The 17,790-nt window shown below is 41.4% G+C and overlaps 1 protein-coding gene across 4 annotated transcripts in view; it reads right to left on the bottom strand.

Annotated features, from left to right (window-relative positions):
- The window catches only part of PCSK5 (proprotein convertase subtilisin/kexin type 5), a 419,139-nt gene that overhangs the window by 228,280 nt on the left and 173,069 nt on the right, over window positions 1–17,790 (bottom strand). For all 4 annotated transcript variants that reach the window (XM_045840308.1, XM_045840309.1, XM_045840310.1 and 1 more), the window contains exons 8-9: window positions 11,523–11,735; window positions 1,298–1,398 (exon numbers count right to left, since the gene is read on the bottom strand). In XM_045840308.1, coding sequence (XP_045696264.1) covers window positions 1,298–1,398; window positions 11,523–11,735 — 314 coding nt within the window. The remainder of the gene's footprint in view (window positions 1–1,297; window positions 1,399–11,522; window positions 11,736–17,790) is intronic.

Raw genomic sequence — 17,790 nt, 5'->3', positions numbered from 1 at the left:
TTGTGATAGCAGCCCAAACAGACTAAGACAAAATAGCCCATATCCAAAGCCTGTGTTGGTCTACCTGTCTCATCTAAGGGGTTAAGTTCCACGTGCTTTAATGTAAGCCCTCACCTTACAGAGAGGCGGCTGTAATGTTGCGAGGCCACCAGTGTACTGAGAGAAAAAGTACCTTTTTGCTGCAATACCTGAGTATAGTTACATTTCTTATATTCTTTTCCTGTTACCCGCTATTGTTCTATATCCTTCCATTCCTCCTTAGGGCAGGGGTGCAAGGCTATTTTTGCAAAAACACTCAACATCATTACTTCAGTTCCTTTTTGTTATGGTCGTCTTGTAAGGAGGACCTCAGAGTGCAGGCCCACAATCCTTTTTCTAATGTGCTTGCATCAGATGTACTTAAAATTCAAACTTTTTCCAGATATCTTGTCTACAGCATATATACTACACGAACTTCCAATGGGGTCTGAGCCAGCACCTCATAATCAAATGCGTTAATATTTCTGCAGTGAAATATAGGCATTTTCACAATAAATAAAGACTGTCAATAGCCTCAAATCAGATCAGGGCAAGCTTTGCCATTAACAGAGTTTTGGTGTTAATTTTGCAAAGGAAATTTCCATTTTGGGGGCCTTTGGATTTTGAAATAGAGAGTCAGAGAATATGGATTTGTATTGGGTTTTCAAAGAGTTCAGACAAATGGATCTATTGGTGCTTAGAGAAAGAAGAGATGGGATGCATTGCAAATAGCCTAAGGGGGCCTTTCAAAGGTATCTTTAGACACAGAATTTGACTACATTAAAGAGGATTTAAGGTAAGTGGGCTGTCCTTGCTCCTGGAATCCTGTCATGTAACCTTGAAACAGTCTGTCCCCCAGAATGAGTCTGTGGCAGTACTGCTGTCATGGAGTCCGAGCCGCCTCACTGCTCTGCAGGGAAAGGGCGCAGAAGCGGGCAGCCCTGGCCACTCGGAGACTCGCAGGAACATTCCCAGACTAGAATGAAAACCTCAACAAGGCAGCAGTGCTGGAGCCAACTGGCATGCTTGCACATGACTCCACGATAAAGTAATGACACAGTTTGATTTTTTAGGGAGTATAAAAAACAACAAAAAAAAGTTTTTGTTTTTCTTAATATAGGGAAAAATTTTTTTAAGCCTAATCTTTGAAGTTTTCAAGTTGGGACTGGGAAGATCATACTCTGGGTTGTTGTGCTAGGGGTTATAGACTAGGGGAGGGGTAAACTGTCCATGAGATGAGGGGCTGTCGCCATGGAGACATATGGAGAGAAAGGCTTACTTGGCTTCCAGGGCCAGCGCGATGATGCCCGCAGCCATGGGGGCCGAGGCTGAGGTCCCAGTGTGGTTGTCGGTGCACCGCTGCCTCAGATCCGTAGTGATCTAGAAGACAGAAGGGGGAATGTTAGCGCTCTCAGGTCAGTGTGAGTCACATGCAAGTAGAAAGAAGTTTACTCATAAAAGTGGAATGGAGGGGTGTTGAAATAGTTGTTTTAAACTTCTTGTTGTGGTGCTTCTATGGCCATATCACTTCCAGAGAATTGCCTGTGTAAATCACCTTTGTAAATCAACCTTGAAAAGGGAAGGGTTTGGAAATAGAACTAGGGGCAGCCTTTGGCCTGAAACATAAGGGTTGGGCAAGTTTCTCCTTAAATTTTACACCCCACACACCTCACTTGCCTCACCCTAGTCCCAGATCTAGTTAAAGCTCAAGTTCTTTCACTACTCCAACATTTTTAAGAATCCAGACAAGTTGAACCAGCACCCAGATACTGAGTTTAGACGTTGGCAGCATAAGGAGTAAAAGCACAGTCTGGCTCCTGCTCTCCCAACTCTTCCATTGGGGTAGCCACAGGTTTTAAGCAAAAGGTGTGCTCTGCTGTAGAAGGAACATTTGTTTATGGACTTCTTAGAATTCACAGAGATGTTACATGAAAGAACCGAGGATCTCTCAAAGACCTAACATAGATACTAAAATACCACATTCAACCCAGTGCACTTGATGTGAAATTACTACGGGATAAGATTTTGCAAACCACTGTAATATCTAAAAAATTTTAAATCCCTTCTTCCTGACAAGCATCCATGTTTGCTCCCTTAGGGCTGCTATCACTCCCGCTGGGAATGCACATGGCTTGTGAGGTGAGCTGGTGGTCTCACCACAGTTTTTAGAGACACCAGTAAAGCTTTCTTCAGCATCAAGACAAATCTGTTCCCCGTGTGTGGAGGAACACTGAGGTGAAAGGTCATCAGAAAGGCGTAGGAGGATAGTGGCAGATGAAAATAAAGTCCTGTTTTACTAAGGTGCACCCTTTAAGAAGATTAGGTGATTTGGAAAGAAATTTCTTCACAGGAAGAAAGAGCTGTGTTACTTCCTTAGAAACAAATCCTCTCCTAAAAATTTCCTCAGTGTCATGTGAGGATGTCTGAGTGGACACTAATTATTTGTCATGGATCTAGATTGACATCCTGACTGATTGAACTTCACAAGAGGCTATCAGTTCTCACTGTCTTTCCTTTCTTCCTTTGATACCTCTACTGTTACCATATTATTCATACCAGATAGAGACTAATATGCAAGTGGGAATATAAACACAAATGTACAGAACCATGTAAATATGGTGATGGGACAAGGGAGACAAGCCTTGAACTCTTGTCCTAAATAACTGAGTGGTGTGCTGGAGCCCTGGCAGTGTGTCTGGAAGGCAGGGAAGGTTGTTTCTTGGCTCACAGACTTTACTGACATCTTCTGAACCTCAGCATTGGGATGCTTACACCTGTCCGGGTGAACACAGCCCTACCCACTCCTGCATTCAACAACTTTCTGTATTTTAATTGTTGACTTTGTAAAGGCATTTATTTTAAAAATTGTGGTAAAAATCATATCACACAAAGTTACCTTTTTAACAACTTTTAAGTGTACAACACAGTGTTATTAACTGTATGCACGTTGCTGTACAACAGACGCCTAGAACTTTTCAGCTTGCGTGACTGAAACTCAACCCACTGAGCGACTCCCCCGTCTCCCCTCCCCCAAAGCCTGGCAACACCCATCCTACTTTCTGCTTCTATGAGTTTGACTACTCTAGACACCTTTATAGGTGGAATTATATAGCAGTTGCCTTTTTTGGTGACTGGCTTATTTCACTTAAAATTATGTCCTCAAGGTTCATCCATGTTGTAGGATTTCCTTCTTTTTAGGCTGCATAGTATTCCATTGCCTGTATATACCACATTTTCTTTATTAATTCATCTGTCAACGAGACATAGAACCAAAATTAACCAGACATTCAGGTTATTTCTACCTCTTGGCTATTGTGAATAGTACTACAGTGAATGAGGGTGTGCAAATATCTGTTCAAGATTCTGTTTTCAATTCCTTTGGATATATACCCAGAGGTGGGACTGCTGGATCATTAAAAAGGCATTTCTATTTCATTTGAAATCATGGGTAGATTTGCAGCCTTATTTTCCAAAGGCCTGATCCCTGAACAATGCATAAACAGCCCAGAAGCAGCCTGTTTCCATGTTTTCAGATACGCTGTTGTTGAGAGATGGCCTTGCTGCATTCTTCCCATTTTACCTCACCCTCATGGTCACATTCCTTTGCCAAGTTTTATTTTTTCAATGACTTGTGCCTGGATTCAAGATTTTTCATGATGTTTTCCCACTTGGCTCACTTTGCGTATTCTTCAGCTACACCAGACACTTTCAATGCACGGAAACAAATCCAGAATAAACACTCCAAGTGTGTATAGAATTTTTGAATCTAATAAATAACCATCTCCTGGCAACCTCAAATATGAACAATAAAAGTTTTAGGATGTCAGGTTTGCCATTGGAATTTACACCATTTATATATAGACAGCAGGTACAGACACCTATATATTATACATGTAATAATAGACTTAAACAAAGCTACTCAGTGCCTTTATATATAAACACCAATTTAGTGGTAAATGCTATTGATATAGGCAAGCCTGCAGAATTTTAAATCGGCATTGTGCTTTCATTTTTTTCCCAAGCACTTTAACGGCAGGAAACTTGAGGAGTGAGCAGGGGTTGGAAAGGGAGTGAAACAGGAAGGTGATGGAGAGGGGGAAGGTTGAAAGGAGCAGAGAGAAAAGAAATAAAAACATCCTCACTCCCTTCTCATCCTGCCTTAAGTGGAAATTCCAGCTGGGTCATTTCAAGAGGAAGTTACTGTCAGTGGTAAAGATATTTAGGTGTAAATTACCAGAAAGATCTAGGGCAGGGTTTTCATCATTAAGAGGAGCCACAGTATCAGAGAATTTTTATGTCTATCTTTAGAAAGAAAAGGCAAAGACCACCAAGGAGCATGCAATCTTCAAGAAAAATGATGTTCCGAAAACTGGAACCACATGGGGTAACCCCATTAATCATAACTCATGCATACGAGATCTGACACTGTAATTTAAAGAAAAGTTGTACTTGGTCCACATCACGGGGCAGGGAGTCCAGGGATTCTGTACGTGAAACGGGAACAATAAAGCACTTTCAGTTTAGATTCCACTTTAAAGAATGTCTCAGAATCTGGTTTCAAGCCCGGTGGCGCATCTTGCACGCTCCAAATTCCCTCAATTCACTACCCAAATCAGAAACAGAATTTTCCTCCTCAGAACTTATCAGATTGCTCAAGAAAATATCATTTCTGTCCATCAGACTGAAGAAAACAGGAGGTGACACCAGGCCCCCAAGTCAGATCAAAGCTGTCCTGATCAGCAAATTAGATTTTCAGTCTGTCCCAGGAGTAGCAGCAGATGGGTTTTTGGACTCCACAAAGTCAGGGATGTCAACTTCATATAGGGAGAAGGGGCGGGTATTGTTCAGGTCCAGTCGGCTGCCTCTGAGAACCACCACTTTTTCTCATCCTAGGCTCTTACTTCCTAATATTTCATATTTCATTACTTGAGCTGATTGAATTTTTTATTCTAGCCTGTTGACGTAATTCTCCGGGGAATCTCAGTTCAGATTGACTTTGGCCGTAAGTGACAAGCCTTTACAGCAACCTCCCAGTGAAGAGTTTCTAGCTCCCTGATATCTTGTGATCTGTTTTATTTTGAAGGTGCCATATTGTCTCATACCTGTTAAAAGAGCAACTGAACAGATAGTTTTAAAACATGAAATGATTTTACTGTCTGTTAGGTTGAATTTGTTTCTGGTGTTGGTTTTCATTTGGATTAGAAATGTGACCAAAAAGCTGTTTCAGACACAGCTATGAGCGATAAGGAGAGAAATGGAATCTTAAATGTGTCAATGAATAAAACACAAGAAGCTGATTTATTAAAGCACAGCAAAATAAAAAGGAACTGAGGACCAATTAATGCTTTCTGTGCTCGCGGAAGTCACAAAGACTGGTGTAAAATTCAATCATTACCGACAGGCCCGCACAACATGCCACTCGTGTGTTGCTATGAGAATCTGTAAATGCAACGTGCAAGAGTAAGGCTTTGCTTACAAATGTGAGATGACTATCACTAAAGAAGGGTGCTACCTTATATCACTTTTGCATCTCCGCTATGTCCGCCCAGTGCTGGGCACAAAGCAGAGGCATGGTAATTGCTAAGTTGAATTGCTAAAGTCAAGCTCTGTACTTATTTCCTCTACACTTTAAACTCTCCCACTTCTCAGGAAAGATTTCAAGGTCAGTCCTTTACTGACTTTCCGAACAGAACTCACACAAACTTAGAAGCAACGCACAAAAACCATGCGAGTATATGTATGTATACAACCCAGGGGCCAAATCAAGTAGGCCAACCCCTCCCACAGCTGCTATTGCTCTCACTCGCTGTACTGCTTCTAAAGCTACCTCCACGAGCAACTTGCAAAGAGGAAGGCCATGTGCAATAGGTGTGTATTTGTGAGTGCTTGTGTGTGTATATCAAATTACATCTAATCCCACAAAAATGCTCCAAGAAAGACATACTATTTATTAACTTAGGAAATGGAGGCTTGGAGAGGAGAACTTGCCCGAGAAGGCACAGCTACTGGGGAGATGGTAAGTGGTGAAGTATTAAATCCTGAAATGACAGGGGGGAAAAAGCGGACTAAAGAGTGTGCTCATCTGTGAGAGCAAGGGTGACAGTTCCAGACCACCATCAGCAACGACGGTGGAGGCTGGGACCCAGCCCAAGTCAACAAGCAGGTACAGTGATTCTCCTCCCTGCTACAGTCAAAACCAGAACTTTTCAGGAACTTCTTCCTCCCTCTCTCTCTCCCTCTTTTTCTCTTTAAATATCTCAAGAGAATATGTATCAAACTTCCAAAGATACTAAACACAGCTGGATTCACTAGTCTTTTACTCATGAAAAGTATGACATTTCTTGAATCAAAAGGAGAAACAGAGAGATGATAGAGTACTGAGTATATTTGAATAAGGAATTGAGTAGTGGGGGGAGGCCAGGGGAGGGAGCTCAATGTTTCTGCAAAAGGAGATGCGTAGCTGCTGAGTAACATTAAAAGCAATACTATAATTCCTCCACATGGAATCAGAGCTTCAGGCCAACCCTGAGATACCCCAGGCAGCAAGTTTGTTTTGAACACAAATGAATAAAATGACATCAGGGGTGGGTTGAGCAGAGCATATATTCTCTCAACCTTGGCTCACGAAACCTGTCCCAGTAGGAATACCATGGCCCCCGAATTCCAATCACTGAGCCAAATTACTACAGGGGGGGCGGGGGGCGGGGGGAAGGCAGAGGCTTAACTAGTCCCAAAGGAAAGAAATAATTTAATGATGGGAGTGATTGGGAAGAGAGGGGAGCTTTATCTCCAAAACAACTTGGCAGAAATTTGGGGATGTGGTGAAGGGTTATAGACTGGATCTTAAATGGTCTTTGACACTAAGAAAGGTAGTATGTACAGCTTTATCATGTAGCAAGATAGAGAACTGACTCCAGGCAATTTTCTATGCTAAACATATTGTCAAATACCCTTTGCCTCTCACTACCCATCCATCAGTAGAAGGAGTTTCTCTTAAAGAAATACAACACCTCTCTGTCTTCCTGTGGCTGCATAAAATCCCCAGAGCTTCCATCCTCCCCCATGTCTGATTAGTCACTTATGTCTGATTTTTTATTAAGCGCAGGCTCTGGAAGGAACAAAACAAAGTCTTCAACCTCAAGTAGTTCCCATTCTAGCGTGAAAAAACAGTCAATATGAAAATGTATAATCTCATGTTAAGTAGCTCTGAGGATGCTAGAAGCAAAATTCAATGGGCTAAGAGCAGAGCATGGGGAAGGAAGAGCCACGATTTGGGGGCAGGCGAGGACGAATACCCTGTTTGAGGTGAAATCTGAGAACAGACATAATAAATGAAGTGGTTTCTGGCCAAACAGGCTTCACTCTTCCCGGGAGAGAGTCCTGATTGGAATGCCACACAAATGGCATACGCCTGGGCAGTTTGGTGCTGACACTGTGTCACAGGAGTGAGCAACTCAGATTTGCAGAGTTTTAGGTTTTTGCAGGAGGGATGGTCATCTGAGGGGCTTATGAAAAGGTTTACTGGCAAGAAATTCAAAATAAATGGGCCAAGTTGTAAAAATTAATGGACACGTATATCCTGAATACTTTTTTAAAGCACTGTGAAAAGAGCCCAAAAGAGGCCAACCACTGAGACCCACCTCCATCCCAGAAAACACCATTTTTCATGTAGCCACATACTGGATGTCCCTGAAAAGTGCCCAGGGCATGACAGCACATTGGTTAAAAAATGGGCTTGGGGTGTCTATGTGACTTTGGCTGGAATCTGGGCTCTACCACTTACTACTTGTATTTCTCTTAACCTTTAAAGCTTTAGTGTTCTCATCTGTAAAGGAGTGAAAATACCTGATTTTCCTGCACAGGGTTCTGAGGACACGATGAGACAATGCATTTGATATATATAGTGGCAGGGCCAGGGACATATTAAAAGGGCAAAAATGTCACATGTTCAATATGGAACTAGATATATACAATATTAATAAACACATTATTTCAAAATATGGCTTTATAATACATTTCAGTTGGCTTCTATTTAGCTTATAGAGGAGCTTCTTATTGTAGTCATCTTGATATTTGGGGTGATTTACTTGCTGTAACAAGATATACAGCTGTCTGTCCCTGATCTGATCTGTTAAAGCATGAATGGAATACCAAGGTCCACAAATCCTAAATAGTAGTGGCGGGAAACAAAGAGGTGGAGACTTAGCTATGTTTTAAAACCCAGGGCAAAGTTTTCCAGCTTGCATACCAGGAAAAGGTATTGAAGACAAGTCAAATTTATTTAACAAAAGTGCTTTCCCAGAAGCAGAGAGGAGATGCTTCCTCTCTTCTGGGTTCTTAGCAGCTGTCTTGGTTCAAATCACAAAGGTGCTCTATGAATGAGGAATGACAAGTGTGCTCTTCTGGAGGAGCTGCAAATGACAAAGAAAATGAATGACCCAGGGAAGACAGCCTGGAGTACAAAGGGATACACTGCCATTCCTGTAACACTCAATCACAGATGCCACTAACAGGATGCGAGCATTTCCGAGGGACCACAGGCGTCTGGTTCAAAGCCTGATGAAGAAAAGGTCTCAGGCGCACCAGAGGACTATTTGTCATTCTGACATCTAGAAGGAAAAGGGGTCAGCTGGACCATAAAAAGCTGATGTTTTTGCCAACTCTATTCATGTTCAAACTGTTAACATGTTCACAAAGTGTCCTTCTTTATGGGATGGGGGGAACGGACTGCAGTATTTTAGGGACTGGACAAATGGAGGTGCAACAAGCCCCTCTGTTTACAATAGCTGAAATAATGACCACCCTAGCCTCCCAGGATGCAAAGTTACAATGACTTAGGGAGGGGTTCACTGTGCTATGCACTGTGTAAATAAATACCTACACTTCATTGATGTCATTGCTCATTCTCTTCACAAAAATCTGAGGTTGGTGTTGGTTACCTCCACTGTACAGATGAAGAAACCAAGACTCTGTGAAGGATGCTTAGCCACTGAGCAGTCTGAAGCCAGAGACTAAAGCTTGAAATAGCTATTGAATTTCCTCTCCAGTCATGCATAATTTGGATATTCAGGCAAAATAAGAGAATCTAAGAGTGAGATAAAGAACATTACTTAACAATTTGCTCTAATGAAATTGAGTGGGACTAAATAAGACGTAGAAACAAGTAAATGTTAAATACATGCATTGAGTCAGTAAAGGTTTTGATATCAGAAGCAGTAACAAGGGAAAAGTAAAGCACAGACCCTGAATCAAGGATACCATGGCATGGTCTCCACCTTCCCTCTCTAGTCCTATCCTGGACCGCCACATGGGTCAGTGTGTCCATTCATGGCAGAACCCTAAATGACCGCCCCGTCATGGTGTCATAAAAGCTACCACACAGTCACAGCAAATAGTGATGAAGGGGCCAGAAAGGTCAAGTCTAAGGAGTAAATCTCATCGCAGGAATTCTGAGGTCCCTCTGTCCACATGCGTCCATTTGGGACTTAGGTAAGCCTTCCTTCCTCTTCGGTATTTTGCCCATTGGATTGTAAGTTTCCCTTAAGGAAGACAGTTATGGAACTTACCACCCTCCCCACCCCCACCAGTAATCACCCTACAGGGATAAACTGGAACACATGGGCTTATTTGCTTGGAAGCAACGGTGAGTTTGCCTTAAGATGCCTTCAGACTTGAGAGGTACTAGAAGAGAACCCTTATTCCAGAGAGTTTTCATCAGGATTTTCATGATACAGAACTGACTGATACTACTCATTCCTAGTGGACATCGACCTAGGTTAATTAGTTCTGGGAAACAAGGGCTTCATATCTGAAAGCTGAAGGAACATCCCTAGATTATAACATTTCTGTAATGAAGGTAATGGTCACATCACAGAGGATCACTTTTCCATTAAGAAAGCCATGAAACTTGAAATCTTGTTCATCTCTGTATTTTTTCCCTTTATATTTCACTCTTTTTAAAAGACTTTATTTATTTATTCTTAGAGAAAAAGGAAGGGAGGGAGAAAGAGAGGGAGAGAAATATCAATGTGTGGTTGCCTCTCATGTACCCTCAACTGGGAACCTGGCCTGCAACCCAGGCATGTTCCCTGACTGGGAATGGAACCAGCGATCCTTTGGTTCGCAGGCCGGCACTCACTCCACTGAGCCATACCAGCCAGGGCTATATTTCACTTTGTATTGTGGAGTTATGTTTATTGATGATTGATGGAGGTAGTCAAAGATAGACCCAGGTGTATATCTTTTCATCCAATTATTATGGAGAAATTAAAGAAAGATGGGGACACACGGGATCTGTATGGGGGTAGGCAACTTTTATTCAAATCAATCTGCAAAATGTCACTAGAGAAGGTCTTAAAAAATAACAGAAATAAAACACAAAATCATATAATAACCAGGAATCAATCCACATGTATGTGAGTAAAGAATTACTACGAATGAGGTAGTGTCCTATCACTGCCTGAAAAAGTCAGGGGCAGCATCAGCAGAGTGACCCACACCTGCATGAATCAAAGAGACCTGACAGCAAGGTCTGGGCTAAATGCTAAAAAGTGACAGGTATAGTGGCTTAACTCCACTTTGGAAAGACAAATCCCAAGACAGCTTATTAAGCCATGATCAGGAAAAGAGCAAAGTAAAAAGGTGTTTGACATTTAGAGTCAGCAGCATAGGGCTGGGTAGCCCCAAAGTCAGACCTTTCCTGAACACACATGAGTTGGGTAGTACGCAAAGTACTTTTTATTTGCTTCCTCATAATCTTCATAATAACTCAACAAGCTATGTACTATTAAATGCCCCCATTTTACAAATAAGGGCATTAAGACAGAAAAATTAAGTAATGTGTCTAAAGTTACCCAGCTAGTAAATAGTTCAACACCCAATGAAACCGATGCAGGCCAGTCCTGCAACCTGAACTCTTACTAATGGTTTTGCTCTCTGCATGGAGAGCAGGCATGTTAGGGAGCAGATCACACAGGACTTCTGTGCTTTTCATTCAGGCAACAAAGTTTGTGAGAAAATATTAGAAAAGTACTTTTTGTATAGGGCTGGTTTATGTGCAATAAAGAGTCTACATGGAATTCTGGGTTTCCTTATGTACTTTTGCTTTTCACTCTAATTAGCTGTCATTGGAAACCAAAGCATAGAAGCTAAGCCTTGAAGACAGTATGGGGACACAGGGACAAAGGCTCAGGGCTGAGAATCAGAACTAGGTTCCAGTCCCTTATCTGCCAGTAACTCAGCAGGTGAAGGTGGACCATTCATTTGTTCTCAATAAAACTGAAGCTTAATTTTGTCTGAGGCCATACTAAATGCTGGAATGTCATGACTTGGACAGGCTTTTTCAATGAAATGGTAACATTTCTAAACACTTGTGTTGAGTAATCAGCTCATAGGACTTCCTATTTCCACATATTACTTGTGCATATAAATTTCTGATTTTCCTTCTGTATGTCAAAGTGAAAGACAGATAAATACATCACGGTAGGCATGCAAAGGGCACATACTATTTTCTTATCGTAGGACTCTCCGCTGCTGTAGGTGGTAGCCAAGGTGGAAGAACACTCTTCCAGGTACCAAGGCTTCTTTCCGCTCTCGGCTGTGCTGCTGATGGAGATGGTGTAGATGCTGTTGGTGTAGCCATCACAGGAGCAGTGGTCTTTGCTCCTTCCGCCATTTCCCGACGCCCAGACGAAAACAGAGCCCAGGCCTCTCCGCCCCTGTTCACAAACAGAAAAAGTGACAAAGGTAAATGATAGAAGATAAGGATCACAGACTCTAGGTAAAAAGAAGATCAAAAGCAACAAGGCAGAATCAAGTATTTGCAGGAGGGGTGTGATGCTATTTTAATAACATGCTGGATTTAAGCTGGTTTTTGCGGTAACAGGAGTTGCTTCTAGAAACTAAAATAATCCAAGGAATATCCTGCATAGTGACTATGGTTAATAATACTGTATTATTTATTTGACAGTTGCTAAAAGAGTAGATCTTAAAAGTTCTTATCTCAAGAAAAATTTGGTACCTATGTGAGGTGACAGAAGTTCACGAGACTCACTGACAGGATCATTTCACAACGTAAACAAATACTGAGTCATTAATGTTGTGCATTTGAAACTAATATGTCAACTTTATCTTGGTAAAAAATGAAAATAATTGTTTTCCATATGACAAAGTTTTCATAGAAGTAACAAGAGTGCCAATGATGACAATAATAAGGACTAACATTTATTAGGGACCCGTCATGGACCAAGCACAATTCTAAATATTTTCTATGAATCTGAATAAATTCCTTTACTAGCCCTGGGAGAATGGTACAATTTGTATCATACAGATGAATAATTGAGTTACAGAAGTCCAGTAATGTTTCTAAGGTCATATAGCCAGTAAGAGGAAGGACAAAATTTGAACTTACACAGCCAGACCCCGGAGTTGTGATATTATTAATCATAAATCACCATATTACATAATACTGCTTTAAATATTTACATCCACCATGAAGGGGGTGCTATTGTGCACCCTTGTTTGACATGTGAGGAACATGAGGTGAAGAGAGGTTATGTGTGTATCCCGAGATCATACTGTCAGCGAGTGGCAGAATTAGGAACTATATCCTTCCTTCTAGAGCTCTGCCTCCACTGTGCATGGTGCGGGCACTAATTATGAAGGGATGCTAATGGATGCTACCATAAATAAAAGGAATTCAAGATCAATTATGTTTGGAAACTCTGAGTTTAGCAAAAATAAACAGGTTCCCTTACTGCAGAACTTCTAAGAGTCTTTCATAGGCGGTCGGTCACTGGAAAACTCTAAGAGGGAGCCACAATCTGAAGTAACTTCCAAACACATTTGACAGTAGATGCCTTCTGGAATCACATTCTTTGGGCCAAACCTTGGCATAAACTAAAAGATTTTCCTAAGGTCATAAAATAATCAAGAAGAAGCAAAGTAGAACATAGTGACTACCTAGCTCTGTAAGATGAGGTCTTGGGCAGAAAATAGAGAAATAAGCCTAAGTGAGTATTTCCTGGAACAGTTATAGCTGAATCCATGAAAAATTTTACTATCTTAAAACTAGATGGTACCCCGGAGGACACCTGGACCAAATCCATCACTGTGTAATTAGGAAGTGAGAACCAAAGTCACACAGGGATGGCGGGGACCCTTTCTTCCTTCCAGGGCCTACCTTTCTGGCCTGAGGAGTAGGGAAAAGTATTTGGGATGTTGTCTTGGAGCCAAGAAAAGAGAGAGACAAAGGATCAGGAGTTATCTGTGATATACTGTCTCTGACTTTGAATCCTTAAGGAACGGAATACTTATGACATGATTTGACTGACGTGAGCATAGAGTCCCTTTTGTCCTTCGACATGGAAAAAAATGTAGTAGATTACATCGGAATGGGAAAAATTCATGGAGAGAGAGGACAAGAAACTTCTGGATGCTATTGCCAGAGACAGCTGGGCCTGGTTTACTTTCCGTCACTTGCCCACCAAAATATTCATGAAACATAGAAAAAGATGCAAAAATCACCCAGCCATCATAAAGCAAGGACTACATTCAATACTTTGGCAATCCCTAGACGCAACTGTCCCTCATTATGGTGTGGGTGGCCAGACTGAAAAACTCTAGTAACTGACTTATATCTAGACTTCAGAGACAAAACATCATAGCCAGAGAAGGAAGAAGGCGCCAGTTCATCACCAAAATGTAACCTACTACACATGAGCGGCTGTGCTGTAGGCAAAACGCCATCTGGCTCACATAGCACCATGAGAGATAACAGATGGAGAACCACAAAATGGTGAGAAGGCACACCTAGCACAACCACATTTGTGTGCATCTGTGTAAAATTATGACTGTGCCTGTCTATAAATTCAGAAAAGATCTTTAAAAACTAATTCAAATTTTAAAGAATATTTAATAAGAAAATATCCAGGCAGTACTTTCATGTCCATGACACAGTGACAAATGTAGGGTACAAAATGATAGAGTATGGTCTCAGTTTAGAAAAAATGTATGTGTATATAAAGAAGTAATGTACATAAAGTCTTATGCATGCAGCTACTATGAAGTGACAATGTAACGAAACTACACTACTTGGTAAGATTAGGGAAGTTTTTTATTTTCTTTACATAGCATCAGCCGGTAACCATGTATTATTTCTATAAACAAAAACAAACACATTCATTCCTCTATCAAGAGGGAAAACATGGGACCAATTCTTAAGAAATAATGTTCCTTTAGGATCAAGAGGGGTTTTACATAGAAGGTCCATTGTACACTAAAACCAACAGAGGCTAACGTTTATAGAAACTCTCTATCCTCTGAGCACTGTCTAAACATCATTCTGCACAATTTGAGTCAACACCATCATCATTTTACAAGTGAGCAAACAGGTTCAGAAATGCTCACTAATGCCAGAGCCAGAGGTTGAAATCCAACTGGAACCAAAGCCTGAGCCCTTAGCCCTTACAGCAGCCTTCTTTTGGGCAACATGAGGGCTTATGCCTGCTCTACTGTTTTTAGCTGAAACTCCAATGTCTTGTTCACTGAAGCTTGGCATTAGGTCTAAGAGCAGATCAGCCTCCAAGTTCTCTTCAGACTTGTAGAATCACAACTCAGTTCTTGTCCTGAGTGTCCTCAAGGGAAGGGACATAGGTTCTGACCCCAAAGCCACCCCACCCCAGAAATCCCAATCTGATAAAGCTTCCCTCAGAAGCATGGCCCCAAGCCATTCTATTCTGGCAGCATCCACAGACAAGATACTCTGGAGGACAGTGACATTGCTCGGGGGCCTCTGGAGATCCACTGGGTCAATATAACAGTTGGTTAATAGCACAGTGAGTTGCTGCTGCCCTGGAAATGCCACTTCCATACAGAGATGACATCCTTGCATCAAACAGGTAATTTGATACAAGGGCGTGATGAAAGGAAACTGGAAAGGATAGTGTTAAGTCAATAACCCATCCCTGCGTTGGGGAGAAGAGAGTCCCTGGAGTTGAGACAGGGGAATAATAGTTGAGAATTGCTCAGGGGACACACCAACCCATATCAGTCCTTCAGGGCCGGGGCGGGGGGAATACATACTGAGACCCAGTTTGCTCCTCTCTCTTCCCCATTTCTTGCCAGTGTATCCACCTCACTGGCCAAATCCTAGCAGAAGCTAGAGGACCTTGGAGACCACAGATAGAGGACATAAGAGATGAGTATTCCTCAGCATGGAGTACATGGAGAGAAGGGGAAAAGGGATATGGAGGGTCAAATGGGAGACATCAGGCATCAGCCTTAAGATATGTAATGGACTGAATTGTGTCCCGACCTCCAAATTCCTATGTTGAAGCTCTAACCCCTCAATGTGACGGTATTTGAAGATAGGTCCTTTAAGGAGATAACAAAGGTTAAATGAGGTCATAGGAGTGGGGCCCTAATCTAACAGGACTGGTGTCCTTATGAGAAAAGGAAAAGATGCCAGAAGAGCACCCACAGAGGAAAGGCCATGTGAAGACCCAACGAGAAGTTGGCCACCTGCAAAGGGAGGAGAAATATGACAGCAGAACTCCACCCTGCTGGCACATTGATCATGGACTTCTAAACTTTTAGCCTCCAGAACCAGACGAAAATAACATTTCTGTTGTTTAAATCACCCAGTGTTTATTAATCTGTCCGAGCAGATTAATAAGCAGCCCGAGATTGCTAACACAAGGTGAGAGGAGGAGATAAAGGATGACCTGCCCCCCGGGGAGGCACAGCAGATATTGATGCTGCCATCATTCTACCCACGAGGAAACCTGACCTTTGTGCTGCGTGTATGGTTTATGATTAAAGACCCAGAAATAAACAGACTGAATTTGTGGGCTGAAAATGACATAAAGACAGCTGCTAAAGATCTATGAGGTTAATTTGAAACAATTAGCAATTCAAAGATTTATTTACTACAGATGCACAGGGAATTTTCATTAGTGTGCAATATTCAGAAAACTAAAACATATGTGGTAAAAAAAATCTGGACATTTTTCCAAAATTCAGAGTGATTTAAGAATTAAACCTTAATATGGGATGTAGGAAGAAGGGAAGTGAGGAAGAATATTGTAAATAGAAAAGAATCTTGAGATATATATTTTCCCAAAATGTAGGAAATAACATTTTCTAGCTTGGCAAAGTATTGTGATTACAATTGGTTATTTAAATATGGCTTTGGATGAGAAAAAAAATCTTCCGATTTAATTGAGTGCTAAGTTAAAAGTTAGTAAACTAACTTAAGGCAGAATATATTGTGAAATCCACACATGACCCACTCAACCAAACTCTAAATGCTCTCTTTCATTGTGTATTTAATTGTGCATGTGTTTCTTCTTATGTATGCCCTACAAAAATCAGCTTATAATACCCCACAGAGTTTTTATTAAAGGTGAAAGGAACTGGATTTTCTTGTGGTTCATGAGGTCAGAAAGGGCTACTTTATGCTAGATTACCAATTAAACCATATACCCCGAGAGCCAGGTTTTGAGAGCTATATAGTTTGATGGAACTAAATTTCTTTCTTTAAAATGGTGTCGTAACTTTTCAGCCAATGCCGTTACATGTTATTTTGGAATTTATTATTACTTTCTTCTCCCATATTGCATAAAAATTATTCTTAAAGGGCCATGAATAGGTGACTGGAGACATCTTGGGGACAGGAACATTAATTATATGAGACAGAATTGGACCCAAAGAATGAAGTGGACCATGTACCACCAAAATCCAAGGGAACTGAATGAGACAGATGTGAGATGATTTCAAAGGAGTAAAAGAAAGAGACATGGCCTCTGAGGGTTAGGAATCTGGAGATTAAGTATTGTTTTCGTCAGAACAATCCTCTACAAAGTGCTAAAGTATCAGGCTACACTACCCTTACCTGGAAAATAAGCTCATCTGCCTCTTATTTTTATGATCTACTCCACAAGTCAGAATGTCCACTGTGAAGAGTCCACAGGTTTCACCTGACTTAACTTCTGCTCTCGGAATATTAAATTACTGTATTCTCAGAATTATAAAGATAAACAGAGGAACCATTTTATGTACTTTAAAAGCAAACTGTCATAATTATGGTTTATGTGATGACTTGAGTGCAACCCACAGCTGGGTAATTTCACTTGTTTCTAAGCAAAAATTCTGGGACTCAAAAATGGTTAACAATGGAAAGTCACAGCTTCCCAAAGACGATTTCATCAGGTAGCCAACACACAAGAGAGTGTCCTCCACCAACATCTGCTGATGGTCAGCCTTCCATTGGCCTGGAGCCTCCCCCCTTGCTGTTCTCCATTTCTGCCTTAGCATGTCTGCTGCCTTAGCATTCCTGCCTTAGCATGTCTGCTGCCAAAGCTGCCCGTGTAGCACAAAATCAAACTTGGAGGGGCTGTCTGAACATCTACATACTGATTTACAAAAAACACTCTAGGGGCATCTTCACCATTCTCATTCTCTGTGACTTAGCCTGCCATAGGATGGCTGATGAGAGAAAAAGATTGAAAATGCAAATGGGTCTTTTCTAAAGTACTTAAAGTGAAAGAAGCCAGGAAGTGTTTTGTGAAACAAACTATAGGGTTGGCTAAAAAGTCCGTATGGTTTTTCCATAAAATAAAAGTCACATTTTTCGTTTTTACCAATAGCTTTGTTGATTTGGACATTTTGAGTATGCTGGCTATCTCCTGCTGTTGGCTTCTAGTGGGTAGAGGCCAAAGGTGATGGTGAACATCTTCCAGTGCATAAGACAGTCCCACAGCAAAGGATTATTTG

Source organism: Phyllostomus hastatus, unplaced genomic scaffold (genome assembly GCF_019186645.2).
Source record: "Phyllostomus hastatus isolate PE091 unplaced genomic scaffold, TTU_PhHast_1.1 phas_contig_34, whole genome shotgun sequence".
NCBI classification, from domain to species: Eukaryota; Metazoa; Chordata; class Mammalia; order Chiroptera; family Phyllostomidae; genus Phyllostomus; species Phyllostomus hastatus.
This window is presented reverse-complemented; position numbering and strand designations above follow the sequence as displayed.